This window comes from Kogia breviceps, chromosome 12 (genome assembly GCF_026419965.1).
Source record: "Kogia breviceps isolate mKogBre1 chromosome 12, mKogBre1 haplotype 1, whole genome shotgun sequence".
Classification (NCBI taxonomy): Eukaryota; Metazoa; Chordata; class Mammalia; order Artiodactyla; family Physeteridae; genus Kogia; species Kogia breviceps.
The window spans coordinates 99,642,732-99,669,257 of NC_081321.1; the positions used below are offsets into that span (position 1 = coordinate 99,642,732).

The 26,526-nt window shown below is 54.0% G+C and overlaps 1 protein-coding gene across 1 annotated transcript; it reads left to right on the plus strand.

Annotated features, from left to right (window-relative positions):
- Nucleotides 1-1,895: 1,895 nt before the first annotated feature.
- Nucleotides 1,896-25,231, plus strand: GTSE1 (G2 and S-phase expressed 1). Its single transcript, XM_067010438.1, has 12 exons — nt 1,896-1,938; nt 2,414-2,514; nt 7,435-7,492; nt 7,596-8,220; nt 10,749-10,919; nt 11,937-12,063; nt 13,682-14,056; nt 19,534-19,606; nt 21,795-22,025; nt 23,451-23,655; nt 24,079-24,291; nt 24,758-25,231. The coding sequence occupies exons 2-12, from the start codon at nt 2,493-2,495 to the stop codon at nt 24,839-24,841; spliced, it is 2,184 nt and encodes a 727-aa protein (XP_066866539.1). The 5' UTR covers nt 1,896-1,938; nt 2,414-2,492; the 3' UTR covers nt 24,842-25,231.
- Nucleotides 25,232-26,526: the final 1,295 nt, after the last annotated feature.

Genomic DNA, 26,526 nt, shown 5'->3' on the forward strand with positions numbered 1-26,526 from the left:
GGTGGGCATCTTCTATTTGTCAGGCCTGGACTGGGTCCTGGGGAGACAGGCTTCTCCTTGAACCTGGGTGTGGGGTTGGGCAGTGAGTCAACAACAGAGTAATTACAATGGGATTTCAAGAGAGGGGCTGTTAATCCCCAGGAGCTAGGGACACAACCCAAGGGAGAGCCTGCCTTCCCATCCTGAGCTGTCCCCTCCTGCCAGTTCCCCTGACAGAGCCTGCCCACACCCCGTCTGCCCTCCCCGCTCCTGGTTCCAAGCAAGACACAACTTGACCAGGGAAGTAGGAACCCTGGTCCCTCCTCCAGGAAGGCCTCTGCTCTCCCACTGCAGGCTGGTGCCCCACAGCCCTTGCTATTGCACCTTTCTCCCCAGCTGTGACCTCCTCAGATCAGGGACAGCATCTGTGTCCCCGCGTCACCCAGCACAGAGCCTGCACTGACTACCTGTCAGTGAAGCCATGACTGGTGAACGATCCCTTGAATGAGTGCATTAAAAAATGAAGCAGAATATGCTGGGGAAAGGAAGAAAGGAATCTACAGTGGGTAGGCCATTGATAGAAGAGAGGAGGAGGCCAAGAGAAGAGAAGGATGAAGATATAGCAGCAACAACTTGTTAACAATTGGTGTGTTTACTGAGCACGTAGTACGTGCTGACATGATACAGGGGGAAAAACATCGGGAGTGGGTGTTTGGGGACCCTCGCCCCCAGCAGACACCCACAGGGCTGTGGGGGTCTGACACCTGGGCCAACAGCCCTCGTGTCTAGGACCCTCTGGGCTCCTGCCGCAGGGGCCCTGTAGTCGTGAGTCAGGCAAACCCGGCCCTTGGAACCGTGGATTGCGCACAGGCCACGCCAACCTGGCCGCTGTCTTCAGGAGGCCCTGGCAGGCCGAGGGAAGCGTGGAGCTCCCGGGCCAGCGGCCCAACAAAGGCAGCCTGCCGGAAGCTGAGCGGGACCCAGAGAGGCCGCTGGGGGCACAATCCGACCCAGGACCCTCTTTCGAGCCCCTCTCTCCTTCCAGGCCGGCAGCCAGGGCCATTCCTGGACTTCCCTGTTCCTCAAGCTAATGAATTCTTTTTCTGAAGCCAACCTGAAGCTGGTTTTCTGTAACTTGCATCGCAAGGGCTCTTGACCAATACCTGCAGCTGGGATTTGCACCCGGGTCTGTCTGGCCCCATCGTTCTTCTCCACTTAAGCAGGATCCTGAGCAGGTGATGGAGCTCAGAAAGGAGCTGTGGACCGAGGCTCAGGGAGGAGAGTGGGGAGACCAGCACATCGGAGTGCAGTGGAGGGGGAGGCAAAGAGTGAGGCTGAAAGCTGCAGAGGGAGCCCCCGGATAGAAACGAGGTGTCAGGGATGCCAGGACTAAGCCTAAAGGGGTTGCAGAGGGCAGCCCGTGCTCGGGCCCTAGACAGGTTCTCCTGGTCCAGGGGCGTAAACTAGGATGTCTGGTCACCCAGAGTCACCCGGGCGCTCCTCGGGGCAGGGATGGGTCTTCTTAAGCTCTTAAGAACTGATCCGTAATGCTTTACAAAGCAGGTAGATGCACCTATTTTGTTTGGTCGTCACGTCCACACCCTATGATAGGAATCTGACTTTTACTTAGGGATGAAGAGCTGGGATCAGAACCATGTCCCTTGCAACGTGTAGCTGTCCTGATGCCGAGCCTGCGGAGACACCACGCGAGCTCTAGGGAACCCTGCACCACGCTGCGGGTTCACCGCAGGCCCGGGGCGGACCTCGGGCAAGCGAAGAGCGCGGAAGCAGTGCGCACGCGCGCCGCGCTCCTCTGCTGCGACTCCGACTACAAACCCCAGGATGCACCGAGCTCCGAGGCCTTTCAAACCGGCCAATGAGCAGCCCGCAGCGCTTCCGCCGCGGCGCGTTTAAACCCGGGGCGGAGGCGCGTCGGCCGGGGCGTCGCGGCAGCTCGGGGTGAGGGCGCATATGCGGGGTCCTCAGGCGCGGCGGGCGGCTCGGGCCGGGGGTCCCGGGGGACTCGGGCGTGGCAGGGGCGCGGCCCGGGGGCCCCTCGCGCGGTGCGGCGAGGACGGGGTCGCCCTGGGGTCAAACCAAAGCCCCCAGCAGTCCAGCGCAGGAGTTCGGTTGTCCAGGTCTGGGTCCGGGGCGTTCAGGCCTCCCTCTGTCGGCGCCGCCCCAGAGCTCCCGGCCCGGAGGCGTGCGAGCCCGGGGTGTGCGTCGCGGAGGGCCTCGGGCTGCGGCTCTGGTGGCCTCTACCGGCCTCCCCGTCCTCCCTGACCCGCCGCGGCCTCCAGCCCCCTCTGCGGCCTCCAGCCCCCTCTGCCCAGTCCAAGCTGCAGCGGCCCACGCTGCGGGGCTTCCCTGGGGCTGGAGGAACCCGGGGCCTGGGCTCTGACATCCGCTCACTTCTTGCTTCTGGTCCCTGCAGTGACTTCTGACAACCCTCGCCACGCAAGGAGGGGACGGCAGTGACGGTGCCTTCAGCCAGCCTGGCCCGAGAAGCGGAGATGGAGGTTCCCAAGAAGGATGGTACGTCCCTGTTACTACGGCGCTGTCGGTTCAGGGAGCTCAGGGAAGATGCAGGTCGATTTAATGCTCCTGCGAGAACCCGTTTATTTATTCACTGCTCATCCCGTGCTCTGCACCCGTTAAACTCCTGGTCCCTGTGTTTAAGGAGTTTGCATCCCTCTAACTTTATTTTCCGCTTTTCTACATTCCCTTTACCCCACAGTTTTAACTTCTGTCACAGCAGAGATTCTTGTTGGTTTTATTTAACTGCACCGTCCTCAGTGCCTGACACTTGATAGGCACTCGGATATTTGTGGAATTGGATTTGATGTTGCCATTTTTTTTTTTTTTTTTTGCTTGTTGCTGGTTTCTTCTGGCTGAGACTTGTTTAGGATCTTGGCCACCACGTTAGTGAGTGAGCCTGGCCTGTAACTTTGCTGTCTTGTTCTGTTCCTGTAAGGTTTGAGTGTGGAGGTGACAGCAGACTCACAGAATGAGTTAAGAACCTTCTGTATTTGTTTCACTATTTTTTCACATCCTTCAACCCCTGCCAACCCCCTCTGCCCCGACACTCCACTCAAGCTGCCTTTACCTGTCGCTGAGGACATCCGTGTTGCCAAATCTCTCATTTTTCTGTCCTCTCGGTAACCTTTGACCTTTTCTCCTTCCGGAAGCTTTCCTTGCTTGGCTTCCGGGGCATCTTGGTTTTCCTCCTGCCTCCCTGGCTGGTGTACTTCCATCTCTTTGCAGACTTCTCTTCCTCTCTCCGGGACTTGGTCTGGGGTCTCTTTGTACTTCCCCCCCACAGGTTCTCAGACAGTCCCATGGCTTTAAATCCATTCTCCTTTCTGGTGGTGCCCACATTTTGTCTTGAGCGCAGCCTCTCCTCTGAGCTCTGGACTTGTGTGTTCACCTGCCCTTGTAATTGGCATCTTCATGTAAATGTCTCCCACCTCTTAACTCAGCAGGTACCCCCCTCCCACCCTATTCTTAGCAGGCTCTTTGTCTTTCTAATGGAAGTAAATTGCCTCTCCGTTCACCCAGCTGTGAAAGTTGTGAAGCTGCCACATTCGTTCAGTCATCAGTTACTGTCATTTCCACCATATAGCTTGGATCCATCTACCGCTTTCCAGTTCCACCCAAATGCCACCACCTTGGTCTCAGCCATGTTCACTCACCTCCACCTACTTTTTTGTTTGTTTGTTTGTTTTTAATATTTATTCATAAGTATTTATTTTATTTTATTCTTTAACGTTTATTTATTTATTTATTTGGTTGCGCCAGGTCTTAGTTGCGGCAGATGGGCTCCTTAGTTGCAGCTCACCAGCTCCTTGGTTGTGACACGTGAGCTCCTTAGCTGCAGCATGTGAACTCTTAGTTGCGGCATGTGGGATCTAGTTCCCAGCCCAGGCCGCTCGGGGCCAGTCGCGGAGCCTGGTGTAGAAGGCTTTTCCCCTGACTCGCGGTCCGGGATTCCTTGCTCCACAGCAGACAGATGCAAGTCTGTAGCAGTGACCTGTAAAAATGACTTCCTAGGTTCAGACACGTAAAAAGTGAAATGTACGTCTCCATCACCTTTTTGTCCCTCAGCTGCCCAGTTACCACCTCCAAAGGCCACTGATGTCATCGGTCTCCTGGGTGGTCCAGACCTAACTTGTGCAAGGGCAAGGCAGCATGTGTCATTCGAGTCCCCCTTTTCTATAGCATATAGAACTCTGTTCTGCATCTTGGTTTTTGCACCTAATTTATCTTGATGATCTTTGTCTATCAATATATGAAGTGTTACTATTTTTTTTTTGAGCCTAAGTAGTGTTCCATTCCGCTGTGGGGCTGTGCTGTACTCCTGTCTGCTATCCGGGAACATTTAGTTTGTGTCTGGTGTCTTGCTGTAACAAGTGCTGCTGCAATAAATAACATGGGGGGAATTCCCTGACGGTCCAGTAGTTAGGACTCGGCGCTTTCACTGCTGAGGGCCCGGGTTCAATCCCTGGTCGAGGAACTAAGACCTCACAAGCCGTGCAGCGCAGCCAAAAAAAAAAAAAAAAATTAATAATAATACAGGATACTTGACGGCGGTAGACTTCTGGGTCAAAGTGTACAAAGTGTATGTGCATTTCTTACTTAGTAGATACTGCCAGGTTACCCTCTGTAGGGCCGTAGTAACTTACAAATCAAACTTTTTGATTTTTAACAATCTTATAAATGAAAAGTGGAATCTCAGGAATCTCAGGATTTGTCATTACTCTTGATTTTGAGTGCGGCCGGACTTCTGGTCATGTATTTAAGAACATTTCACTTTATCTCCCGTAAATTTCCTCTGCTCATATCCTTTGTCTGTTCTTCGTTCTGCCTTAGTTGTTTTCTTACAGTTTGTAGCACTGTTCACCAGTCGGCCCTTCGTGATGTGAGCTGCGCGTGTTCTTTTCCCTGCTTGTTTCTTCTAACTTTGCTCGTGGTGATTTTTGCCATGCAGAGATGTTAAATTATTAATATATTGGACTGTCAACTTTTTGTTTTATGGCTTCCAGTTTGGTATCATAGTTAGACCTCTGCACACCAGGTTATAAAGTGATTTCCCCATGGTTTCTTGTTCCCTTAGGGTTTCATTTTTTTAATTAAGTCTTTGACTTATTTGGAATTTGTCCTGGTATGGTATGAGGTATGGACCAAACTTTAGATACATATATTTTCCCCCCCAAAAAAGGTTATCAAGTTTATCTCAATACCATGCATTGAGTAATCCATTTTCCCCTTTTATTTGATATGTTACCTTTATGATATACTAAGCTTTTTTTAATATCCCTGTTGCATATTTCTTGTTAGGTTTCTTCATAGGTGTTTTGCATTTCCTTGGTGCTACAGTAAATGAGGTCTTTTCTTCCACTGTATCTTCTGTTCTTTTTAGATGTGAAAGCTGTTGTCTGTTTGTTTTCTGTGGCTGTGCCGTGCAGCACGTGGGATCTTAGCTCCCCGACCAGGGATCAAACCCGTGCCGCCTGCGTCGGGAGTGCGGACTCTTAAACACTGGACCGCCAGGGATGTCCTGAAAGCTGTTGATTGTTGTGTAATAATTTTGTCAGCCATGTGCTTTGATCCATTTACAATTTATAGTAGTTTTTAGTTGATTTTCTTGATTTTTCTTGTGTCTGTAATCGTAGTATCTGTGCACTGTGGTCGTTTTAACCTCCAGATTCTTTCCTTTGTCTAATTGTGTTGGTTATAATGCATCCAAACTAATGTTAAGAATTGTGACAGTAGATGGCCTTGCCATGTTCCCAGCCTTAAAGAAGTCTCTTCTTTAGTTTTCCATTAAGCCTGATGTAGGCTTCTGGTTAACTTGTGTAGACGGTAGTCAGCAGTGCTGTTCATCAGTATTTCTGCTTTTTTTTTTCCCTCTTGGGTACATGGTAGAATTGTACTTCCCTGCCCACTTAAAGTTGGATTTGCCTCAGATGTCCAGTGAAAGGGGAATGTTATGTGTCACTTGTAGGTCTTTTAGACCCAACATGGAATGTGCTATTTCCCCTTTCTTCTGCTATGAAGACCAGCAGTGCTTCCGATGGTGGAGGCTCTGTCAGCCTGGGTTCTGGAGTGAGGGGGACATGGAATGGGGCCCTGGGAGACAGTCTGAGTGAGAAATACAGCTTTGCTGTTATAAAGCCACTTGAGATTTGGGGATTGTTTGTTACTTCAGCATAAGTTCATCTGTCCTAACTGGTAATATATATTTGCTCCTGGCTTTAGGAGGAATGCTTCTGATGGTATCCCATTAAATCTAATTTTGGCTTTTGGGTTGAGATGGGTACTTCCTTATATGATAAAATACGTCTATTACTTTCTCTGTAGTTCTTTTAAAGTCAGCCATGTATGTTGCGTTTTGTCATGTGCCTTGTCAGTGCATGTGGAGGTGACCCTGGCTTCCCGCTTAGGTCTGGTAATGTGATCATGCTACTGGATTGTGTGAAACTAAACTGTCCTGCAGTCCTGAGGTCCTGGCTGAACCTCACTGGGTCACGATAGAGTCGTCATCATCGACCCTTAATGTGTTGCTGGGTTCTGTTTGCAAACATTCCTATTTAGGATTTTTATGTTGACACAAGCCAAGTCCTTAGTTTTCTTTATAGAGCAACCTTTGTAGGCTTTTGGTGTGGTTGTGCTTGCTTCATAGACGCCAGCTGGAAGGTTTCTCTTTTCCTGTCCTCTGGAGCAGTATAAATGGTTTTGGAATGACATGTTCTTGAAAGATTTGATAGAAACATCCTGCGAAACGATCTAGGACTTATACTTTTTTCGGGGAGAATGGCTCTTTAATCAGTTTCTCCGGTTATTTTGTGATAATTGAACTATTAAGATTTTTTTCTTTCTTTTGGAGTCAGGTTTGTAAATAAATCGATTTTAATCATTTAAATACAAAAAATATTCTATTTTCTAGAACATTATCTCTGTCAGCCAAGTTCTTAGCTTTATGTGCACAGAGTTGAACAAACTAGCTTATGAATCTTTTAATCTCTTTCTCTATTTCTCTTTATTTCTTTTGTGCAATTGTGCTTTCTACCTTTTCCTTGATTAGGTAGTTAGGATTAATTGAATTGACTAAGTAGGACCTAATTAGGCTATCAGTATATTTTAAAATTTTATGGCTTTGATAAACATGGTGCATTGTTTATTAGGATCAAATAAAGTAAGATTTGTGAAAGTGGTATATGAAGTTTATAGTTTGGTGGCAGCTTAGCAAACAGAATGGCTGATGCTATTTTTAAAAGGAAATGGAAAAAATAAGATAATCTAACGCCCCTTAAGAAAATGTGGCTGTGAAAATAATGATGTCACACTTTTGGAAGTGAGATTTCAAAATAGCTTGACAGCTATAGAGACTGTGGTGATGTTTTCTCGTTATCAGTCCCACATCCCTAAAATAATTGCTGACTTTTTCCTCCCCAGATATTCTTCTCTTGGCTGATGAAAAGTTTGACTTTGATCTCTCATTGTCTTCTTCAAGGTAAACAAATGAGTTTTCTTCCCTTGCCTTTGTAATAACCACGTTCAGTAAAGTCTTTCATTTAAATGCCCGTGTTATTAATAATCCTTTTCTGTTAAAACAGTGCCACTGAAGATGATGAAGTCTTTCTTGGACCTGTTGGCCATAGAGAAAGATGTATTGCCGCCAGCTTAGAATTAAATCATCGAATTCCTGAAGAGCCTCCTTTGCCAGCGTCGGAAAGTCACTTCACTTGGAGTCCTCTGACGGGGGAAAAATTTGTGGAAGTTTATAAAGAAGCTCACTTACTGGCCTTACAGATACAACACAACAGCAAAACCAAGGCGGCCCCAGCTGCCCAGCCCAAAGACCCTGGGAGCCAGGGAGTGGAGGGATTCATACAGGAATCAAAACTAAAAATAAACCTCTTTGAGAGAGAAAACGAAGCGAAGAAAAGCCCCAAGGCCCTGAAGAGGGAGACGTACCACCTGTCGGACGGCCCCTTGAGGGGGCCGCCACCCTGGGGCCCCCAGCGCCCCTCGGGTGCGGCCCTTCCGGCTACTCCTGCCCAGGCGAGCCGCCCCCAGGTGCCGGGGCCGCCGCCCGCCCCGTGCTCTGCTTTGCCAGTGGGGCCAAGCGCTGCTTGCCCCCCGGACCAGGCTGGCACTCAGAAAAGGGTCACCAGCAAATTGCTGCCGCCCCGAGCCTCGTCTCTTAGAGGGGAAAGCGTTCCCTCGGCCCTGGAGAAGGTAGCCACGACCACCCCCAGCAGCACGTTTATCCGGGGAGCCAGCCGCTGCCTTGCCTGCGAGCCCTCTTGGTTTATGCCCTAGCGCAGGAGCCGTTGTGGGGAGGGACCTGGGAGTGCGTGGCTGCTCTGAGGGCTGCGAAGCGTAGGCGTGGGGGGGTCCAGGAGGAGCGGTGCCAGTGGCCTGGGGAGCTGGGCTTGGGCCGTGTGGCTCGGGTGGCCCGCGACTGTGCTGACTTAAAAACACCTCCTCCTCAATTCTGTTTTGCTACAGAGCTGGACATTCCACCCGTTAGGGATTTTATGTGCGTTAACCAGTTCCTTCTTCCAAACCCCCCCCCCTCCGGGAATGGCCATTGGTCTCCCCCCTTAACCGTGACTGGCTTTAGATTGTTCCCTCCCAGGCACGAGTGGATGCACTGCCTTGGGAGGTGGCCGTGGACTTGTGTGCCTTTGGGGTGTGGCAGCCATCTCTGGGAAGCAGGGGTCCTAGGGGCTCTTGTGGGAGGGCTCTGGGGCCGCAGAGGGTGGGTGTCAGATTACAGCCGCCTCCTGGGTTTGCCTCAGGGAGGAGCAGCGTGGAGCCTGCCCTGTGCACTTTCCCAGCTCCCCCTTTCCCAGCTCTCCGAGCCGGTTAGAGAGGGATGATGCTTTGTGGGGTTGTTCGCAGGTTTAGGTCAATGCAGAACACCCAGCAAGGGCCTAGAAAATCGTTTCCCTCTACAAGCACATCTGAACCACGTGACTCCCTGCTATCAGAACCCAGAATTGAACCAAGCTGAAAGTGGGTCCGGCATGCAGAGCCCTGCACCAATGGGCCCTGCAACCGTTGCTTCCCCAGGGCTGAGACCGCCCCTTTAATCGTGCAAACTCCTCTTCCTGGAAATCATTTGGGTGTAAATTTCTGAAGTGATGTTTCTAGAATGAAAGCAGCGTGGTTCTGTGTGTAACACGTGGACTCAGGACAGGGAGTTGGGGTATAATTTTGCTGCTTCTGGGTCCTTTTGTTTTCCTGGTCCGAAGTAGTGCCCTGTTGCCAGAGAGCTGAGGTTTTGGTCAGTGAGGTGTTAGCTGGACCCCTGGGTGGCATTTGAGCTCACTTGGGCACCCCCAGCACTCCCCACGTTGTTTCTGTGGGGCGAGTCGTTCACGTCCGGAGTGACTCACTGACACAGGCCAGCCCTGCGAGGGTCGCCTCCAGACACGGCTGGACCACCTGATTGTAGTATTTAGAAGTGGCTGCACGGCAGCTGCTGCGATGGCCATAGTTAGGAGACAGAACAGCCAGTGTGGGTGAGGCCGTGCGTCGCTCACGGGACTGCAGTGGTGCAGCCACCGTGGACACAGGTCGGCAGCTCCTGCAAAAGTTAAACATAGAAGTATCACGTGACCCAGCAATTTCCACACTTTGGTACATTCTCAAAAAAACTGAAAACGAATGTCCACGCAAAAACCTGCGTAGCAGTGTTCATAGCAGCGTTATTCATAATAACCAAAAATCAGTAACAACCCAGATGCCCATCGGCTGATGAGTGGATAAGGGATACGCGGTCTCTCCACACATGGAATATGTTTAGCCGTGAAGAAATGGAGGGCTTAACACACGCTACATACAGATGACCCTGGGGAACTAGGCCAGGGAAAGACGCGGACGCAGAAGGTCCCACGTCGTATGGCCTCGTTTACAGGAAGTGACCGTAATAGGCAAGTCATGTGCTAGAGACAGTGCATCTGTGGCTTGTCTGGGCTGGGAGGCTGGAGGAATGCGAAGTGACTGCTAATGGTCATGAGTTTCTTTTAGGAGCAACAAAAATGATCTCAAGTTACGTTGTCACTGGTTGCACAGCACAGAGTGTACTAAAAACCCCTGAAATGTACACTTTAAAATGGTGAATTTTATGTTACCTGAAGTATATCTCAATTTTAAAAAATGATGTAAAGGAAAGAAAAAGTTAGTGCTTTATGAGCTGCTTTTGCTTCTTATGAAGTCTTGGTATGAGGGGTTACTTACGGAAGTGTGGATTTGTTCCACAAATGCCCTTGTACCTGAGTGTCAGGAATTTATTCTCTGTTGGACTCTGCTTGCCAAAGAAAAATGGCTTTCAGTCCTAGATGAAGATTTATTGCAGTTAAGCAGCCCCTCTGGCAGAGGCCATGACCATTTAATGAATGATTCCGTTCTGTACAGCATTTTAAACTTTATGTAACTGGACCCAGTTTCCTCATTATCCCCCTTAAATATGAATCCTGACTGAGGAGGAGCTCTAGAGGAGCTCCTCCTATTAACGCTCTGTCTTGGTATTATTTTGCCCTGTGTTCAGTGAGGAAGCCACCTCCATCACCATTCTGTCTGGTAGTTTGGTGGAGGAAGTGAACCGCCATATTCCTTTCCATCCAGGTGATGAATTAAGGACTGTGTGTTGTGTCGGGAGATGGATGGTGGCTGCAGTTGCTCTAACCGAAGCCTTCGTGTGTCTGTCCATTGTGAAAGACTAGATAGTTCTCACATTTCAATTTACAATTTTTCAGCCCATGAAAGAGAAACGAGCTAGTCCTTCCAGGATGAAAATGCTAAACGAAAAGGATTCCCACAGCAGCGTGCCCGCTGACAAGCCCCGTGCCGCCCGGGACGTCGCTAGCTTGCCAGCCGGTGGACACCACGTGGTCCAAGGCAAGCGGTCGCTCCCTGTTCCAGACAAGGTGGGTTGGCCAGTGCCGAGGGGGGCTTTGGCCTGGGCTCGAAGGGAATAAGGGGCTGCTTTGTATACAGGGGACGTGTCTTTTTTTTTTTTTTTTTTTCAGGCCGCGCCATGCGGCATGTGGGATCTTAGTTGCCCGACCAGGGATTGAACCCGGGCCCCCTGCGGTGGGAGCGCAGAGTCTTAACCTCTGGACCGCCGGGGAAGTGCCCCACGTGGGATGCATCTTGATTAAAATCAAGGTTAGGGAGGTTGACAATAGGACCCTGTGGAAAACCAGAGAGGCAGCTTGGCGAAATGCAGGGCACACAGGCCTGGCATGTGTGAGGGGCCGGCCTCTGCCCCCGGGGAGCCGAATGGACTGAGGAACGTCAGCCTGTGAGCACAGGGTCTCCCTCACTGCGTCCGTGCACCGAGGAGGTGGAACGTCAGTGCTCTGGAAACTGCAGCCCCTCACGGGCGGGGGGACTACCGTCCGCGTCTCTGCTGTTCATGGTCCAGCGTTGAGCCGTGTGTGCTTGTGAAAAGTGCCACATCACTGGTGGGACTCGTTACGGCTGCCCAGCGCTGGGCCTCGCAGCTGTTGGCTCCGTAGGCCAGGCTCCAGGCCCCAGATCAGCCGTCAGCAGGCTGCCCGGCGTTCCTCATGCAGGGCTTGGTCGGCCACTCTGTGGGAAGTACTGCTTGACCTTTTCCTTCCTTAAATTCAAGACAATTTGTAAACTAGTAAAAGCCATTTAAAAACCCCACTTTTTGGGCTTCCCTGGTGGCGCAGTGGTTGAGAGTCCTCCTGCCGTTGCAGGGGACAGGGGTTCGTGCCCCGGTCCGGGAAGATCCCACATTCCGCGGAGCGGCTGGGCCCATGAGCCATGGCCGCTGAGCCTGTGCTCCGCAACGGGAGAGGCCACAACAGTGAGAGGCCCTCGTACCACAAAAAAAAAAAAAAAAAAAAAAAAAAAAAAAAAAAAACCACTTTTGCAGTAATAAGCCCCGGGTAGTAATGAAGTCTTTGTTTTAGTGTGGGCTGAAGAAAAGCATGTTAAAACCACCTGGATGTGCTGGCAGTCTTGCAAGGAGGTCCTCCTCGGGGCCCGTCTCGGGAGTGAGTGCCGCCAGCGTGGGTGCTTCTCCAGCGGCTGGCAAAGGTAAGGCCGGCCCGGAGCACCGTCCGTTCCTGCCAGACTTGTCCCAGAACCACTTAGCAGGAGGTTCTGGAAGGCCTGCTGTGGTCCGGGGCAGGGGAGACTGTCGGGGTCCCTGTCCTCCGGGTGCTTCCCCGCCTCCGAGGGGCAGTCCTAGCTCAGGGCAGGATAAGCAGTCACAACGTGGGCACGCTCTCCCGGGGCCGGCGGACCTGGAAGGACACTGAGGCCAGCTTCATTCGTGTGACTAGACACGGATTTTTTTAAAGTAGGGCTGTTCCAGATAGTCTAGGGCATAGGACCCCTGTAACTCCTGTGTGTTTATTTAAATCTGTACTCCCAAACCTCTTTAAATTCAAGCAACTTTTTCATCTTTCCAAGCCAAGGGTGCCATCTAGCTGTAAAGGGGAGAAACTCCAGTAGGCTATGGGGAAAGGCGTTCGACTTCCTGCTCTTTAGGACTAAACTCTCTTCAAATTATATTTGCTGTGTAGACTCTGACCATAGGCTAAGCAGCCTAGTGTGCATTTTGTATACAAAACGTGAAAAGTCTAAACTCCTGAATGAGACTGATGGGATTTGGAACCCTGTCAGTTGGTGGTTAAGAGAACTTAAGTTGTTTCTGTATCTTTACAAACTGAGGGGATGACACCTCCCTCGCGCTGTCCTTGTGGGCCTTAGAAGAACCACGTAAAGTCCCATTCCTGTGTCTCGCGTGTGGCACGTGTTCAGTGAAAAAAGGTTCCATTACATTAGGTGCTGTGAGGTCTGTGTGGCTGTAATGGTTCAGGGCATCAGCACCATTTTTGTTTATTTACGATTTCTGATCCTGCCTCTGGGAAAGGTTGAGACAGGTTGAGGGGAGGCTTCTGGTGAGTGTATGTTTCTCTGTTGTACGTAGCAAAATCACCAGGATCAGATTCGATAGTGTGATGAGGAGAGCGTTGTGAAACCGTTACACACGGTGTAACGTGAGCTGTGGCTTCAGTCATTCTCTTAAATTTCTCTTAAGAACCTTTTACCAGATGGAGCTCTGTGTTGCGTATACTGGCAGCTGAGTAGATTCACCCTAGTTCATCTGCTATGCCGATTTAAATAACGCTCATAATTGATATGCCCTAACTTCCTTGTAATTTAAAGGAACTGACCAGTAAAGATTGTCTTCTCTTCTAGTTTCCCTCCCCACCTCCCTGACTGGCCAGGTGGGGCATGTGTCTAGACCATCCATTTTCACCTGTTCAGCTAGGGTAGTTTTCTGCAGTCAACATAATCAGTGAAGATAGGAGAGCTTGAACTTACGTATCCTTATATGCATCTTGGTAATTGTGTCCAGAATTGGCCCCTGAGACTACATTCAGCTCAGCCGCGAGCGATGTGGGTTGTCCCGTGTTTGAGGCTGTTGCCTGATGGACGTACAGAATATTGTTCATATGTCATATTTTTTTTTAATATGGAAATCACCATGATAGAAATAAGTAATTTTCCTCATTTGAAAATATTTTAAGGTAGATTAGCATATCGTGTGTGTGTTTGTGTGTGTGTCAGAGAGAGAGAACTAACTGCATAATTTAAAAGTAACATCAGCTTGAGTGATAACCAGATTTTGCGTCTCCTCTTCCAGCTAAGCCGAGGGAACGTCCAAGCATTCCTGCGGACAGTTCCCAGTCAAACACCAGCCAGTCGGGCAGAACGGCACTTGTCCTGCCGCGGCTGTGTCTGCAGCCGGGCCCTGCCGCCGTGTCCTGCAGGCAGAGCCAGAGGCCCGGAGTTGCTGAGTCGACAGCGGAGCAGCCCAGGGCGCCCACCAGAGCAGCTCTCACCCAACCCCAGAGTCCAGGACAGGGAGGCCCCGGGCTGAACTCTCATCTCAGTTTGTCACGGTCTTCTCAGACGAGTAAGACGGGGAGAACGAGAAGGCGCGATTCCGGTCTGAATTCCAAGACAGAGGTTATGCCCGCCCCTGCAAATCGATTTAAAATTCCTAAGTGTTCTACTGGTAAGTAATAGATGAACTTTAATGTGTTTATATTTTTTATTTTTATTTATTTTTTTAATGTGTTTTTAAAATATTGAACGAATTATATTTAAAATTTTAAAAATTGTTGCTTTTGGTGATGGTGGTTTCTTTGCTTTCATTTTACTTAAAGCGCTTTATATATGTCTTCTAATTTTCTTTGTGTTGGTTAATTCAGTGAATTTCTTACCTTATATTATATTCCTCCCCTCTATGTAACATATCATTGTCGCATGGCTGCTCTTAAGATCTTCTCTTGTTATTTTCAGCGTGTTGATGTTTAGGTATTTTCATATGGCTTCCTTTGTGTTTAGCCTGCTGGGGGGTTCTTGAGCTACTTTGAACTGTGGGTTGATATTTTAAATCAAATCTGGAAAAAAATGTGTCCATTATTCCTTCAAGTATTTTTTCTTGCTTCCCCTCATTTCCTGGGACTCTAGTTACCTGTGTTGTAGGCCTCCGTTGTCGTTTAGGTCACCGAAGCTTTGTTTTCCCCGCACCACCCCAGCCTCTTGTCTTGTGGTTCAGTTCTGATAGTTTCTACCGTCTCGTCCCCATGTGTACACAGCTTTTTCTGCAGTGTGTCTAATCTGCTCTTAAGCCCATCCAGTTAAATTTTCATTTCTGACACTATAGTTTCCCCATTCTTGTCCTCATGGTGTTTATGTTTTCCTTTGAATTTTTTTTTTTTTTTTTTGCGGTACGCGGGCCTCTCACTGCTGTGGCCTCTCCCATTGTGGAGCACAGGCTCCAGACGCGCAGGCTCAGCGGCCACGGCTCACGGGCCCAGCCGCTCCGTGGCACGTGGGATCTTCCCGGACCGGGGCACGAACCCGCGTCCCCTGCATCAGCAGGCGGACTCTCAACCCCCGCGCCACCAGGGAAGCCCCCATCATAAGTTTTATATTTTTGTACGTGTGGACTTTGTTGTCTTTCTTTAAGAAGTTGAATTTTGCTTTGGCAGACAGTTAAATTTCAGGAGAACTTGATCCTTTGGGGGCCTCTTTTAGAGCTTTGATGGGGCAGGTCTTGGCCTTTAATCTTGGGATCGTTTAGCCCTGCAGCTAACGTGCAGCCTTCCTGAGCCTCTCGTGAGTGCGCTGCACCCGCGAGGCGCCCCCTCCGGCCCCTCGGCGTGTCTCCCGGCCTGTGTGATGGAGGCCGAGTTCCGGGTGGTGGTTCTTGTCTGTCCGGCAGCCTGCCCCATGTGCACTGCTGCTCGCTACGCGGCGGGGACTCGGGCTCCCTCCCCGGCTTCTAGAGCCCCTTCTCTCTGCAGCTCCCTCCGCTCTAGTACTCTGCCCCTGCATTTCCAGCGTCCTTGGGCTCTCCCCACCTGCCCCGGCATCCTGGCAGCGCTACCAGGCAAAAAGCCCTGCATGGTGTCCGGCAAGTAGTAGGTGGGGCGTGTGGTCAAGGTGAGTTAATCTGATAAATGTGTACAATGCAGGGGGTTGCATGGAGCTGGTGAAGGGGGAGCACACCTCTGGCCTCCTTTCTCAAGCCCATGCCTTCGAGTGGCTTGACTATTTTGAAGTTGTCAGCTTCACTGGCCAGTGCAGGTGGCCTTTAACACCTGACAACCTCACTTGAGTTACTGCTTAGGTAAGGGTGAGCCGTTCTTTGCAGTGTTGTCCAGTGCTGGACACTCTTTTAGGTATAAGGGATGTAATGGTAAGACAGATACCCTACTTGTGGAACGTACGTATTAAGAGTAAAAGATAAATGTCAAATAAGTATACTTTCAGATCATAAGTGAATAAAGGAGGATGGGGAAGAATGTAGATAGAGGGGTTCTTTAAGCTTAGATGGTCAGCGCAGGCTCCCTCAGGAGGTGACACTGAGCTGAGATCTGAACCATGAGGAGAAGGCAGCCATTAGAAAAGCCAGAGGGAGAACGGTCCAGGCAGGAAACGGCAAGTGCCAAGATCCTGAGGCAGAAAGATGCTGGACAAGTTCTGAAAACAGAACGAAGGCTGGAGTGGTAGGGACGTATAGTTAAGTTAGGATTAGATTCTGCTACAAGCCCAAAATAGCATTGGTTTTAATCAAGATAGATGTTTAGTTCCCTCTCACATGAAAGTCTACATAGATTTTCCAGAGCTGCTATCGCTCTCCTTGTGTTAGGGATCCGGGCCTCTTCCATCTTGTTTTGCCATGATTAGCTTCTCTTCCTCATGATCTAGTATGGCTGCACCAGCTCCAGCCCTCAGACCTACCAGCAGGAAAGATGAAATAGGTGAAGAAGGTCAAAGCCCTACCTTCCAAGGATACTTACTGGAAGTTGCACATGCCACTTCCTTCTGTGGAAGTCATTGCTCGGGACTTAGTCCCGTGACCACACTTAGCTGCAGGCGATGCTAAGGTATGGGGTCTTTCCTACACTCAGCTAAAGTGTCTTTCTAAGAAGAGCGGAGCAGATACTGATCGAAACCAGCAACCGCAGCCCTGTTAGTGAGCGAGGAGAAGCGTAAGAAGAGACAGAGACGGAGAGGCAGTCAGAGGCCAGCTTGTGTGGGCCCTGCGTGGAGGTGGCCGTCGGCATACCCGTGCAAGAGGGGGTGCCTGCGAGGGTCTGAGTAGGGAGGAACATGACCTTCGACAGATCCCTCAGCAGCGGGAGAGACAGGCCCTGTGGCCAGAGTGGGAGCACGGGGACCATGCTCACGCCTGGCTGGGGTCCAGACGAGAGATCGCGGAGGCGGTGGCAGCGAAGGTGAGAAGGGCTCCGACCCGGGGACGCTCTGGGAGACCAGGAGGGAATGTGGCCTCGGGGGCTCAGACTGACCCCAGGGCTTTGGCAGGAGCACCGTGGTGATGGAGGGCCGGAGGGAGAGCAGCTCGGGGTGGAGACGAGCCGTCCAGTGTGGACCCGTGGCGTCTGCGGCGCCCACGGGCTCCGAGGGCCGGGTGTGAGCTTGGACCTCAGAGGAGCAGCGTCAGCTGCAGGTGAAGTTTAGCTTTCCGCCGCCGAGAACCTGGTGTGTTTGCAGACACGGACGCCCTAACAGACGGGGTCTTTGGGGCAGCCCCTGGCATGGGGCCCGTGGACTGTGTTCAGCAGCATTTGCCTCCTCTTCCCAAACGCCCAGAGCCCGACGCACCTCTGGCCGAGGCGCTGCCTGGCTGCCGACTGGTCCCCACCCCCCGGCTGTCAGCCGCGTGGAGCCACAGGACTCCTACCCTCCGCTGCCCAGTCTGGGCCCTCAGCCGCTCGGCCCTTCTGACATCTGCACGCCCGCTTTGCGAGGCTGTTCCTGTTGCTTCGCAACATCAGGTCCGTAGCAGGCTCACCTTTCGTCGTTCGTCCTGGGCCGAATGGTTCCCACGAAGTCTGCACTGCAAGGCTGCGGGCGCCACCGTGCTGGTGAGCTCGTGCAGCTCCGCCCGTGCGGTGGCCGTTCACTCTGGCTGCCGTGTGACACTAGCTGTCATCACAGAGGAGACATGGGGACGGTGTGGACAGAGCCTGCAGCAGAGCCTTTCGTGTACGACTTTCTGAAAACACTCCTGGGACGGAGTGTCATTTACTGTGACTGCTTCCAGGTGCCACAGGAGGGACGGAGACCCGGGTGACCGGCAGGTGTCTCCGTGGATCAGAAGCTACTCGGAGGGAACAGCACCTGCAGCTCCGGGAGGGAGTCATTTCCAAGCCCTTCAGACCCGGGCCCTGGGCTAAGCCTTGGTTGACGGGGGTATAATAAGGGTACTTTAATCCTCTAAAATTCCACAAAAACAGTTGCCCTCCTGTGCACTCTCTGGAAGCTCCTGGAGAGTCTTCCACTAAGATGAGGGAGGAAACAGGAAAGAAGCAGTTATGGGGCCCGAAAAGGGGGAACCCAACAGAGGAGGCGGTGAGAGTGAGGGGCCCAGCCTGGTCTGGGAGAGAGGCCTCCAGGAAACGTGTGGGCTCAGAGCCCGAGAGGTAGCCACGTGGAAACGCTCCCGAAGACAGAGGTCACAGGACATTTCGTCACAGGCCCCCAAATAAGAAACCAGCAAACGATGGAGGCAGTTCTTTTTGGTTTCTTGTTCCTTTTCTAAAACAAATTTATTTATTTTGGCCGCGCCGGGTCTTAGTTGTGGCATGCGAGATCTTCGGTGTGCCGTGTGGACTTCTTAGTTATGCCATGCGTGCAGGATCTAGTTCCCCAACCAGGGATCGAACCCGGGTCTCCTACATTGGGAGCGCGGAGTCTGGCCCGCTGGGCCACCAGGGAAGTCCCTGGAGGCAGTTCTTACGAACTCAAGGTAGCGGGTGGGTGGGCACCGCGAGAAGACGGGCTGTGTACTCCGTTAGACTCAGCTGTCAAAACGGAGGCCCTGGAGCGCAGGCGCCGCGTGGATCGGGGCCGTGCGGCTGTGAGCGCGCTGGGCTCACACCGCAGCACCTCAAGGTTCTGAAAGGCGAGGACGCAGCAGGATATGTAATTTACAGGTAGAAGGTAAACAGCTCAGGAAACAAGCAAGGTGGAAATAGGGTAGGTGTGGCTGGAGCCTGCCATTTTGAATCTCTTCATTTTTTGTTGTTGTTGGTGTGGATCGCCGTGATCTGATCAACTTTGGAAAAGAACAGGAGGTGGGAGATGAGGCTAAGCATGTACGGGCAGCTCTTTTGGGAAGATTTGCCGTGAAGAGGCACAGAGATGTGCATCGGGGGCAGGAGGGAGGACGGGGCGAGGGGGCAGGTGCAGGTTGGTTTGAGATGGGGGGCCGGGGGCGAGGTACCCGCGGGAGCAGGGCCTGGGCCTGCCCTGCCTCCTCGGAGACCCGGGCCGCCTTCCCCTTGGGGGCTGGGCTCGGCCTCTGCCCGTGGCTTCCAAAGCACAGCAGGGTGCTTGCTACCAGGGGGCCTGGCTCCTGCGGTTTTGGGGGCCCACGGGTGAGTCTGGGACTTGGTCCCCGTGGATGGTGGCCCGGGGCTCAGTCCTCTGAGCCCGCTGGTCGTTGCCTTGTGACCAGATGAGATCACACACACAGAAATGCTCGTCATCCGCCAGACGGCGCATAAATAACATCACGTCTGAAGATGACCTCGTGTCCTCCTGGTTCCCGAGAGCCGAGGCGGTGGCGGGCTCTGTGGGGCCCGCCTGGAACCCCCCGTGTTGGCGCTGCTTCTGCAGGCGGGGCTCACGGGGAGACCCGACGGGGTCCGTCCCCGTCTGGGGATTAGCCAGGCTGAGGGCCGTGGGGGGACCAGGACTCTTCCTCTTCTGCACCCGCTGGCTGGGCACCACAGCCCTGCCCGGTGGGTCCCCGGCGAGGGAGGACATGTCCCTTCCCACACGCCAGGGCCGGAAGGTTTTCCCTCTGGCTTGTCTGGCCTTCGTCTACTTTACGTGCCATCTTCACTGCAACTTGGAAACATGGGACACTTGGAGGAGGACCGCCTGTTTGATGAAGGCGGATGCATCACCTGACCCGCATCTGACTGACCGTCACTTCCCTTCTCGTCTCAGGTGAACCCCTGGACGGTGCGACACCAAAGTCCTGTCGGGCGCAGAGGCCGCAGTCCTGCACGTCGGTGGGGAGGTACTGAGTCGGTCTGCTTCCTCTCTCTCTCTTTTTTTTTTTTTAACTTCTTTATTGGCGTATAATTGCTTTACACTGTCGTGTTAGTTTCTGCTTTATAACAAAGTGAATCAACTATACATATACATATATCCCCGTATCTCCTCCCTCTTGCGTCTCCCTCCCTCCCTCCCAAAGCACCCAGCTGATCTCCCTGTGCTATGCGGCTGCTTCCCACTAGCTATCTATTTTACATTTGGTGTGTATGTATGTCCCTGCCGCTCTTTTCTCACGAGAACAAACTGAGGCTCCTGGTAACTTCTGGACCCAAAGCCTGGCTCCACACGCCTGGCCTGAGCCTGGTCTCTTGGAGCCGCCATTGTGTCCCCTCGTGATGACGGCGGCCTCAGACTCACCCCCAGGGCCGGGGGTGCCGGTCCTCAGCCCTGAACCTGCGGTCCTCCAGCCAGACCGCCCAGCCCCCGCGGAGGTTCCGACCGGTGGGTGCGGGGTGGAGGCCTGGGCCTGCAGGGTCTCCCCGGTAACTCGTGTGCACCCCGTTTGAAGACCACTGGCCTGGCTCAACCGCTCAGCCTCCGGTGTGAGTCCCAGTGCTGCCACCGTGTGGTCTGGATCCCGTGCAGGTTACCGAGCGTTCTGACCTCGTCTCCCCACCTGTCCCGTGGGGATGGAACCGAGCACAGCACAGCAGTGCTGCATGCCTGGGAGTCGTGCCCATGGGGGGCAGCCCCTCCCCTGACTGCGCTCCTGCTGCCACCTTTACTGCCACAAGCTGAGGTGGCTGGGCTGCTCCCCACACGTCGGGTCCTCTGGTGACCGGGCCCCGGCCCAGCTCTGAGTGCTGTCACAGTGGAGGCACCCTGGCCCAGTGCCGCTCAGTCCTGGGCCCATCCGCTGGGGGCGGGGCAAAAGCGAGGTCACTCTGACGCACAGGAGCACCGCTCCCTAGGCTGGGCTCCTGGCACCAGCGTGTGGCCAGGGTGGGAGCGCTGCTTCAGACCTTGCTGGGGTGGGATGGGCAGGGCAAGCACCAGAGCAGGGCCCTGATCCTGGGTCTGCCCCAGCCCAGCCTGGGCCGCCCGCCACTCTGCGCGGCTCTGGGCCTTCATTCCCTTGTGTGTGACCTTGGGAGGCACTTCCTGGCCTTGGGCCAGACGCTTCCCTTACAGTATCAGCCATGCTGAGCCGCCTTCCCGCCTCGCACAGCAGGTCAGGGCAAGACCCAGACCTGATGGCCACTGGCGGCCTCGATTCGCCTCTCTGTGCCTCGGTCTTCTGGCCTGTACAATAGGGAAACGGTTCCTACCTGCCAGGGTTGCTTTGAAGCTTACATTTGTTTATATCTGTCTTTATTTTCACTGCAGTTCCTAGCGGAGCTGCCAGTGCTCAGCAGGGAAGGACGTGGGGCAGGTTCCAGAAGCCTGCAGAGCGCGGCGGCTGGCTTACGGCGCTCTCTCCTGCCCACGCTCCTGCAGTCACCGTGTCTTTCAGTGGATGTTAACGTCTGCGTTTAGACTCTTCTTGAGCACGCAGACTGTCCTTGATGGAGGATAAATGTGTCCTCTGGCTTCCCACGGGCTCCACGTTGGTGGGAGGTCCTTGACTTTATTTAATGAGATAACAGTTTACTTTATTCGGCCTCTCTCCTTTATCAACAACAAAACAAACTGACAGGGAGGCAGGATACGCTGGCAGGTGAAGCCACAGGTATCGCCAGGTGGGAAGGAGAGATGCGTGGGAAACAGGCTTCCGGTGCCCTGGGTCACTCACCTGTGTTCACACCTGATGCAGGGGCCTTAGACCCAGGAGCAGGTGCACACGGGGAGAGTGCTTGTCCGCTCGCGTGCCCAGCCGGGCCCGCCCTGGGTCTGGACTTCCTTGTGGAAGTACTTACGCCAGCAAGAGGTGACTCTGAGATCCCTGTGAGCTCCCATGAAGAGCGTTTCATTGCACCACCCGTGATGTGCAGCCGCACTGGATCAGAACCTCAGATGGGCCCACTGAGGAACCGAAGCCCGTGCCGGGGCTCCCGGGGGGTCGGTGGCAGCAGCCCCTGCTCAGAGGACAGGGCTCTAATGGGCTTCGCTGGCTTGAATCTTCTACATTGAAACCACGGACTTTCTACCGCGTTAGCGCATGGCTGAATTGTTAGATTTTTTTGTTCTGCTTAAGACTTTCGTGTTTCTAGGGTTGCTCACAGCACTCCTGCTAGATGGTCCTCAGCATCGCAGAGCCTCGTAAGCAGCGTGAGGACCCCCGTGAGCACGGGGCGCCGGTCAGCCCTGCCCACGCCTGCCAGCCGTCGACTCTCCAGCCTGCCCCTGGCGACCCCTAAAACGGTGCCCAGGGCTCTGGCTTCCCCGCTGCGGGTGTCTGCTCGGCGACTTTCTTCTGAGCCCCAGAAAAAATCTGCAGTGAGGTAAGAGTTAAAGGCTGCACCGAGTTTGTTTCAAATTCATAAAACCTCAAGTGATCGTGTGCTGGGAAATCACGGTCAGGAAGCAGCCAGACTGGGGCTCGTCACTGCTTCTCGGCAGCCGTGGGGGAGCCCGGCCGCACTGCACGCCCTCCCGTTGGTGGGTCTCTGCGGGCAAGGCAGGCCACCTGTTCCTTGGTTGTGTTTCTCTCCTGGCATCACATCCCGGGTCCAGGCCGGAGGCCTGAGCAAGCGAGGAGGATGCCTGGACCGCGTTACACCCTTGGGGGAGAGCAGAGTCTCCCGTAGGGAGGAGCCCTGGGGCAGGCAGAGCTGCACACTCAGGAGCCGTCCTGTGGCCGGGCTCCAGCGAGAGCCCCCAAGCTTTGCCCTCGAGGCTTTCAGTCAGGGTGGCCACACCCAGGCTTCCTGGGAAAAGACGCTGCCCACCCCCCTCTGCCCCGTCTCCCACTCTCTGGCCCTGGTCCTGCTTCGTCTGTGCAGGAGACCGAACAGGCTCGGTGCGGCACCAGGCCTTGATTCTCTCCTCGTGGCGGAGCGTTGGGAAAGGCTGGGGGCACTAGTGCGCAGATCTGCCATCAGTGGGTGTCGGGCATGTACGTGTCTGTTGAGTTCTGGGAGGACAGAGAAGACTAGAGAAAGAAAGTGCTGGGCTGTGTGTTACGTGGGGGAGAAGGGACGCCGGGCAGTAAGACACAGGCCCGTTGCGGGGCCAGTCACGTGCTCCGTTCACCTGCGTCGTCGGTTTGCAGGCAGCAGCAGAGGGAAAAATTCTTTCAAATTATTATGAAGCCTTTAAAATATTAAAAAGAAAAGACGCTGTATTAATTTACGGAAACTGCTGCTTTCCTCCTGTAATTCGGTTCCAAGTCATTGGGTGTCTGAGGCCCGCCAGGCGGCAGACTCTGTCCTGGGCCTGGAGATGCAGCAGGAAGTGGCGGCCCGGCCAGGTCTCCCTGCACCGTCTAACAGGAAACACAGACACCAGGGCGGCATATCTGCAGGGTGACAGGTGGATGGGGACGGCCCCGCCGCAGAGTGTGTAACCAGGGCATTCAGACCCGTCCGCGGGCCCAGGCCTTCCAAGGAGGTGGCATCCCGGGCGGGAGGGTGGACGTGGCCACCGCGCGTGGACGGAGGCGGGACGCCCGCACGTGGTCCTCGCTTGTTCCTCCTCTTTAATACCTTACGGAAAAGGGCATAAAATAGGCACGTGGGATCCAGACTGGTAGCTGGTGCTGAGAGGGACCTCGGAGACCATGCAGTCCTCCTGCAGTAGCCGGAGCCAGAGCCGGGCTGCTCTCCACTGGACGACGCTTCTCCAAAAACGGCCTTCCCGAGTCACAGCCAGACAAACGAGCGTCACCCAGAAGTGTCCTGATGAGGTGCCCTTTTTCCCTCCCGCAGAACTGCATCAGTGAGAGAGGGTGACAGCAGGCCTGCCGCCGGGCCCTCAGACTGGTCCCCGGATGGGAGCTTTCCTCCTGCGTCTGTGGTGCCGCAGGCACTTAACTTTTCTCCGGAAAAGAGTGATTTCATTTTTTCAAAAAGTATCACCACAGAAGGAGCGCTGGACGAAGCACAGCCACCTGAAGCTACAACACCCAGTGAGGTGAGAGAAGCAGACCGCGTTGACTTGTGTTGTCCTGGGCTCCCCCCGGGTGACCGCAGAGTGTTATCTGTGACCCCGGCTCCTCTGTTGCCAGCTGCACCGAAGGGAGGGGTCAGGACCTCCCACCTCTGGAGGAGACGAAAGCCGCGCCTCCCCTGTTTCCGACCGTGGAGACGGCCAGGTTTCAAAGGGTGGGAGGCGGGAAGCAGGGCAGGAGGGGGTGGACGGGCTGGAGGGCCGCGGGTGAGGAGGAGCCGTCGGTGCGTGCCGCCGCAGCCCCTCTCCCCACCAGGGCCCACCCCAGCCCTCCCTCCTTGGGTTTCCAAACTGTCAGTCGCGTGGGACCGAAGCAAAGCCCACTCGTTTTCCCAAGATGGTTGACAAAAGATGCTGGGATCGCCTTTCAATCTTGTCTCTTCCTAGGCTCTTCTCGTGGATGTCAGACTGGATCGACTTAGCATCACCCTGCGGGCTGCAGCCACACCCCTGGGCGACCTCCCGCTCATCGACTTCTCCAAGACTCCGGAGGCGAGCGTGGCTTTGGGGTCTGGAAGTGGGCCCCTGGTTGACCTCCTGACAAACACCCCAGATGCCAACAGGAGAGCTGTGGCCAACCCCCGCCACGAGGTGGGACAGGTGAGGCGCGGCAGGGGCCCCGCTGGCTTTGGCCTTGGGTGCTCTCAGTTGGGTCTGCTCTTCCCCCAGGCACGTCCCGGTGACCCTGGAGAGTGGCCACTGGGGCTCCTGAGGGCGACGAGGCTCGGCTCGCCTCACCGTTAGCGGTGTGAGCGCACAGTTCGCCAAGTTGCGAGCAGGAAGCCGCCCGGGAACCCTCCCAGGGCCGGGGCCCCCGGGTGCTTAACTTGCGCCGCGCGAGCAGAAACGTCTGAGAAACGGCGTCTTCTCCCTCCAGCTGCGTACACACAGTGGCCAAGGTGCCTTTCCACTGGGCCCGCGCCAGGCTCGCCGGGCAGCTGGGTGCCGAGCCGCGGGGAGCTGGCCGCAGGCAGCCTGGTCTTCAGGGGACCCGTCCTTCGGGGTCTGCGGGCCGGGAAGGGGCGGTGTGGACGCTCCGTTCACCTCTGTGGCTTCTCTCCTGCAGCTCATAGACTTGGCTTCCCCTCTGATCCTGCTGAGCCCCGAGGCTGACAAGGAAAACGTGGAGTCACCACTTCTCAAGTTCTGAGCGGAATGAAATCCTTTGCGTTTCACTCAAAGTTACAAGAACAGTCAGCCCTAAAGTGGCTTTCCACCCTCAGAAATAAATTTGGGGAGGAATTGTATTGGAAAACTTGAAACACAAAACAGAACCCTAAGTAAAGCTGCCGTGCCTGGAGCGGGGCCTTGGGGTTGGGGGGTGTTTGGCCACCTGAGGTCACTACCGGCCGACGGCCTCCGTCCTCACGGCCCCGCTCACACGCTGGGAGCAGAGCCACAGTCGCTCCAGGTGAAGCATTTGTTTTGAACCTTTTGTATGTAAAACAGCAAGTGACTATTTTTAAAATTAAGTTTGTATGAAAAGTTAAACAGTCTAGATTAAGTTAAATTGTAAAATAAATGAAATGTATTAAAGCCTGTCTTGATGTTTAAGAATTATCTGGATTTTCAAACATGCATAGCGATTTTTATTACTAATCAGTATGCACAATTTATATTATCCAAACTTTGTACAAAAGCGATTTTCAAAATTTAGTGTGAAGAAAAACTGGTTAAATGCAGACCCCAGGCCCCGACCCTCAGGTCCGGGGCAGGCCTGGTAATCTGCACTTTCACTGGGCACCCAGGTGATTCTGATGAGATTGGCCAGAGACCACACCTTAAGGGGAGGCTGCTCTAGGGAGGTGGGGTGCGGGATGGAGAGGGAAACGTGGGAGAGGAGGGGCTTATCTGATACCAAGGTGACAGGAGGTGTACAAGGGAGGGTCCCCTCGGGTGCTCGCAGCAGGAGCGGGGCAGGCTCACTGGAAGGCTTACTCCCTGCCTGGAGCTGTTCTAACTTACATTTGTTAAAACCTAGCTGGCCTGAAAGCCACTAATCCGTATAGATCATTTCTCACAGTCTTAATTCAGTGGCGTCACAGCCCCCAGTAGAAAAGCTGCTGATTGGACCTGCTCTGGGGGCTCCCATCCAGTGTTCCCGGCACGAAACCAGGGAACTCTGTCCCCAGAGGGCTGTGCTTGCACTTTCTCTGGTGAATGTCGTGAAGGCAAATCATCGTTTGGAACGGCGACTCCCGTGGTATCAAGAGTAGAAAAGCGCGCACCGTGGGTGGCCCCGCCGCACCTGTAGAGAGGGCGTCACAGGTAAAGGCGGGAATGCTTGGAAGTCAGAGTTCATAACTCGAGTCGTCGCTGGTAAACTAGCGGCTAGACTCTCGCAACGGGGCGCTCGCCCTGGGCTCACTCCCGGGCGCACTCCCTGGCCAGCTGGAGAGGAGCCCAGAGGGGTCACGGCCGTCCGCTCCTGGCCTCTTGTCTCCACTCCGGTGGGCAGTGTGGAATTCTAGAAGCCACCACAGGGGTCCTCAGCTGTCTGACCCGGCCCCTCATTTCTCAGGGGAAAACCCCAAATCTGGAATTCATTCAACACACGTTTATGGAGACTCTCCTGTGTGCACAGGCTGCATTTCTGCCGGGGGTCACGGTGGGGACGGGACGGGGCGGGGGGGGACCACGTGGGCTCCGGCCATCCCACCCACAGCCTGGGGTCGACCTGGGCCTTTGGCCCCGCCTGCTCCCTGGCTCTTCTCATCCCGTGTCCCCCCCCACCCCGGGCTCCTCGGGAACAGCCAAGCTCTCCTGGGGGCCATGGTGCCTTGTCCAATCTACAAGTGTCCCCAGGCAGGACAGACGTAACCTGACCTGAAGTCT

Bases quoted from the DNA above. Each gene is read 5' to 3' on its own strand.
- GTSE1 (XM_067010438.1), top strand. From the start codon at position 2,493: ATGGAGGTTCCCAAGAAGGATG. The intron at 2,515-7,434 runs GTACGTCCCTGT...TTTCCTCCCCAG, and splicing joins GGAGGTTCCCAAGAAGGATG to ATATTCTTCTCTTGGCTGAT. The intron at 19,607-21,794 runs GTACTGAGTCGG...TCGTGTTTCTAG, and splicing joins TCCTGCACGTCGGTGGGGAG to GGTTGCTCACAGCACTCCTG.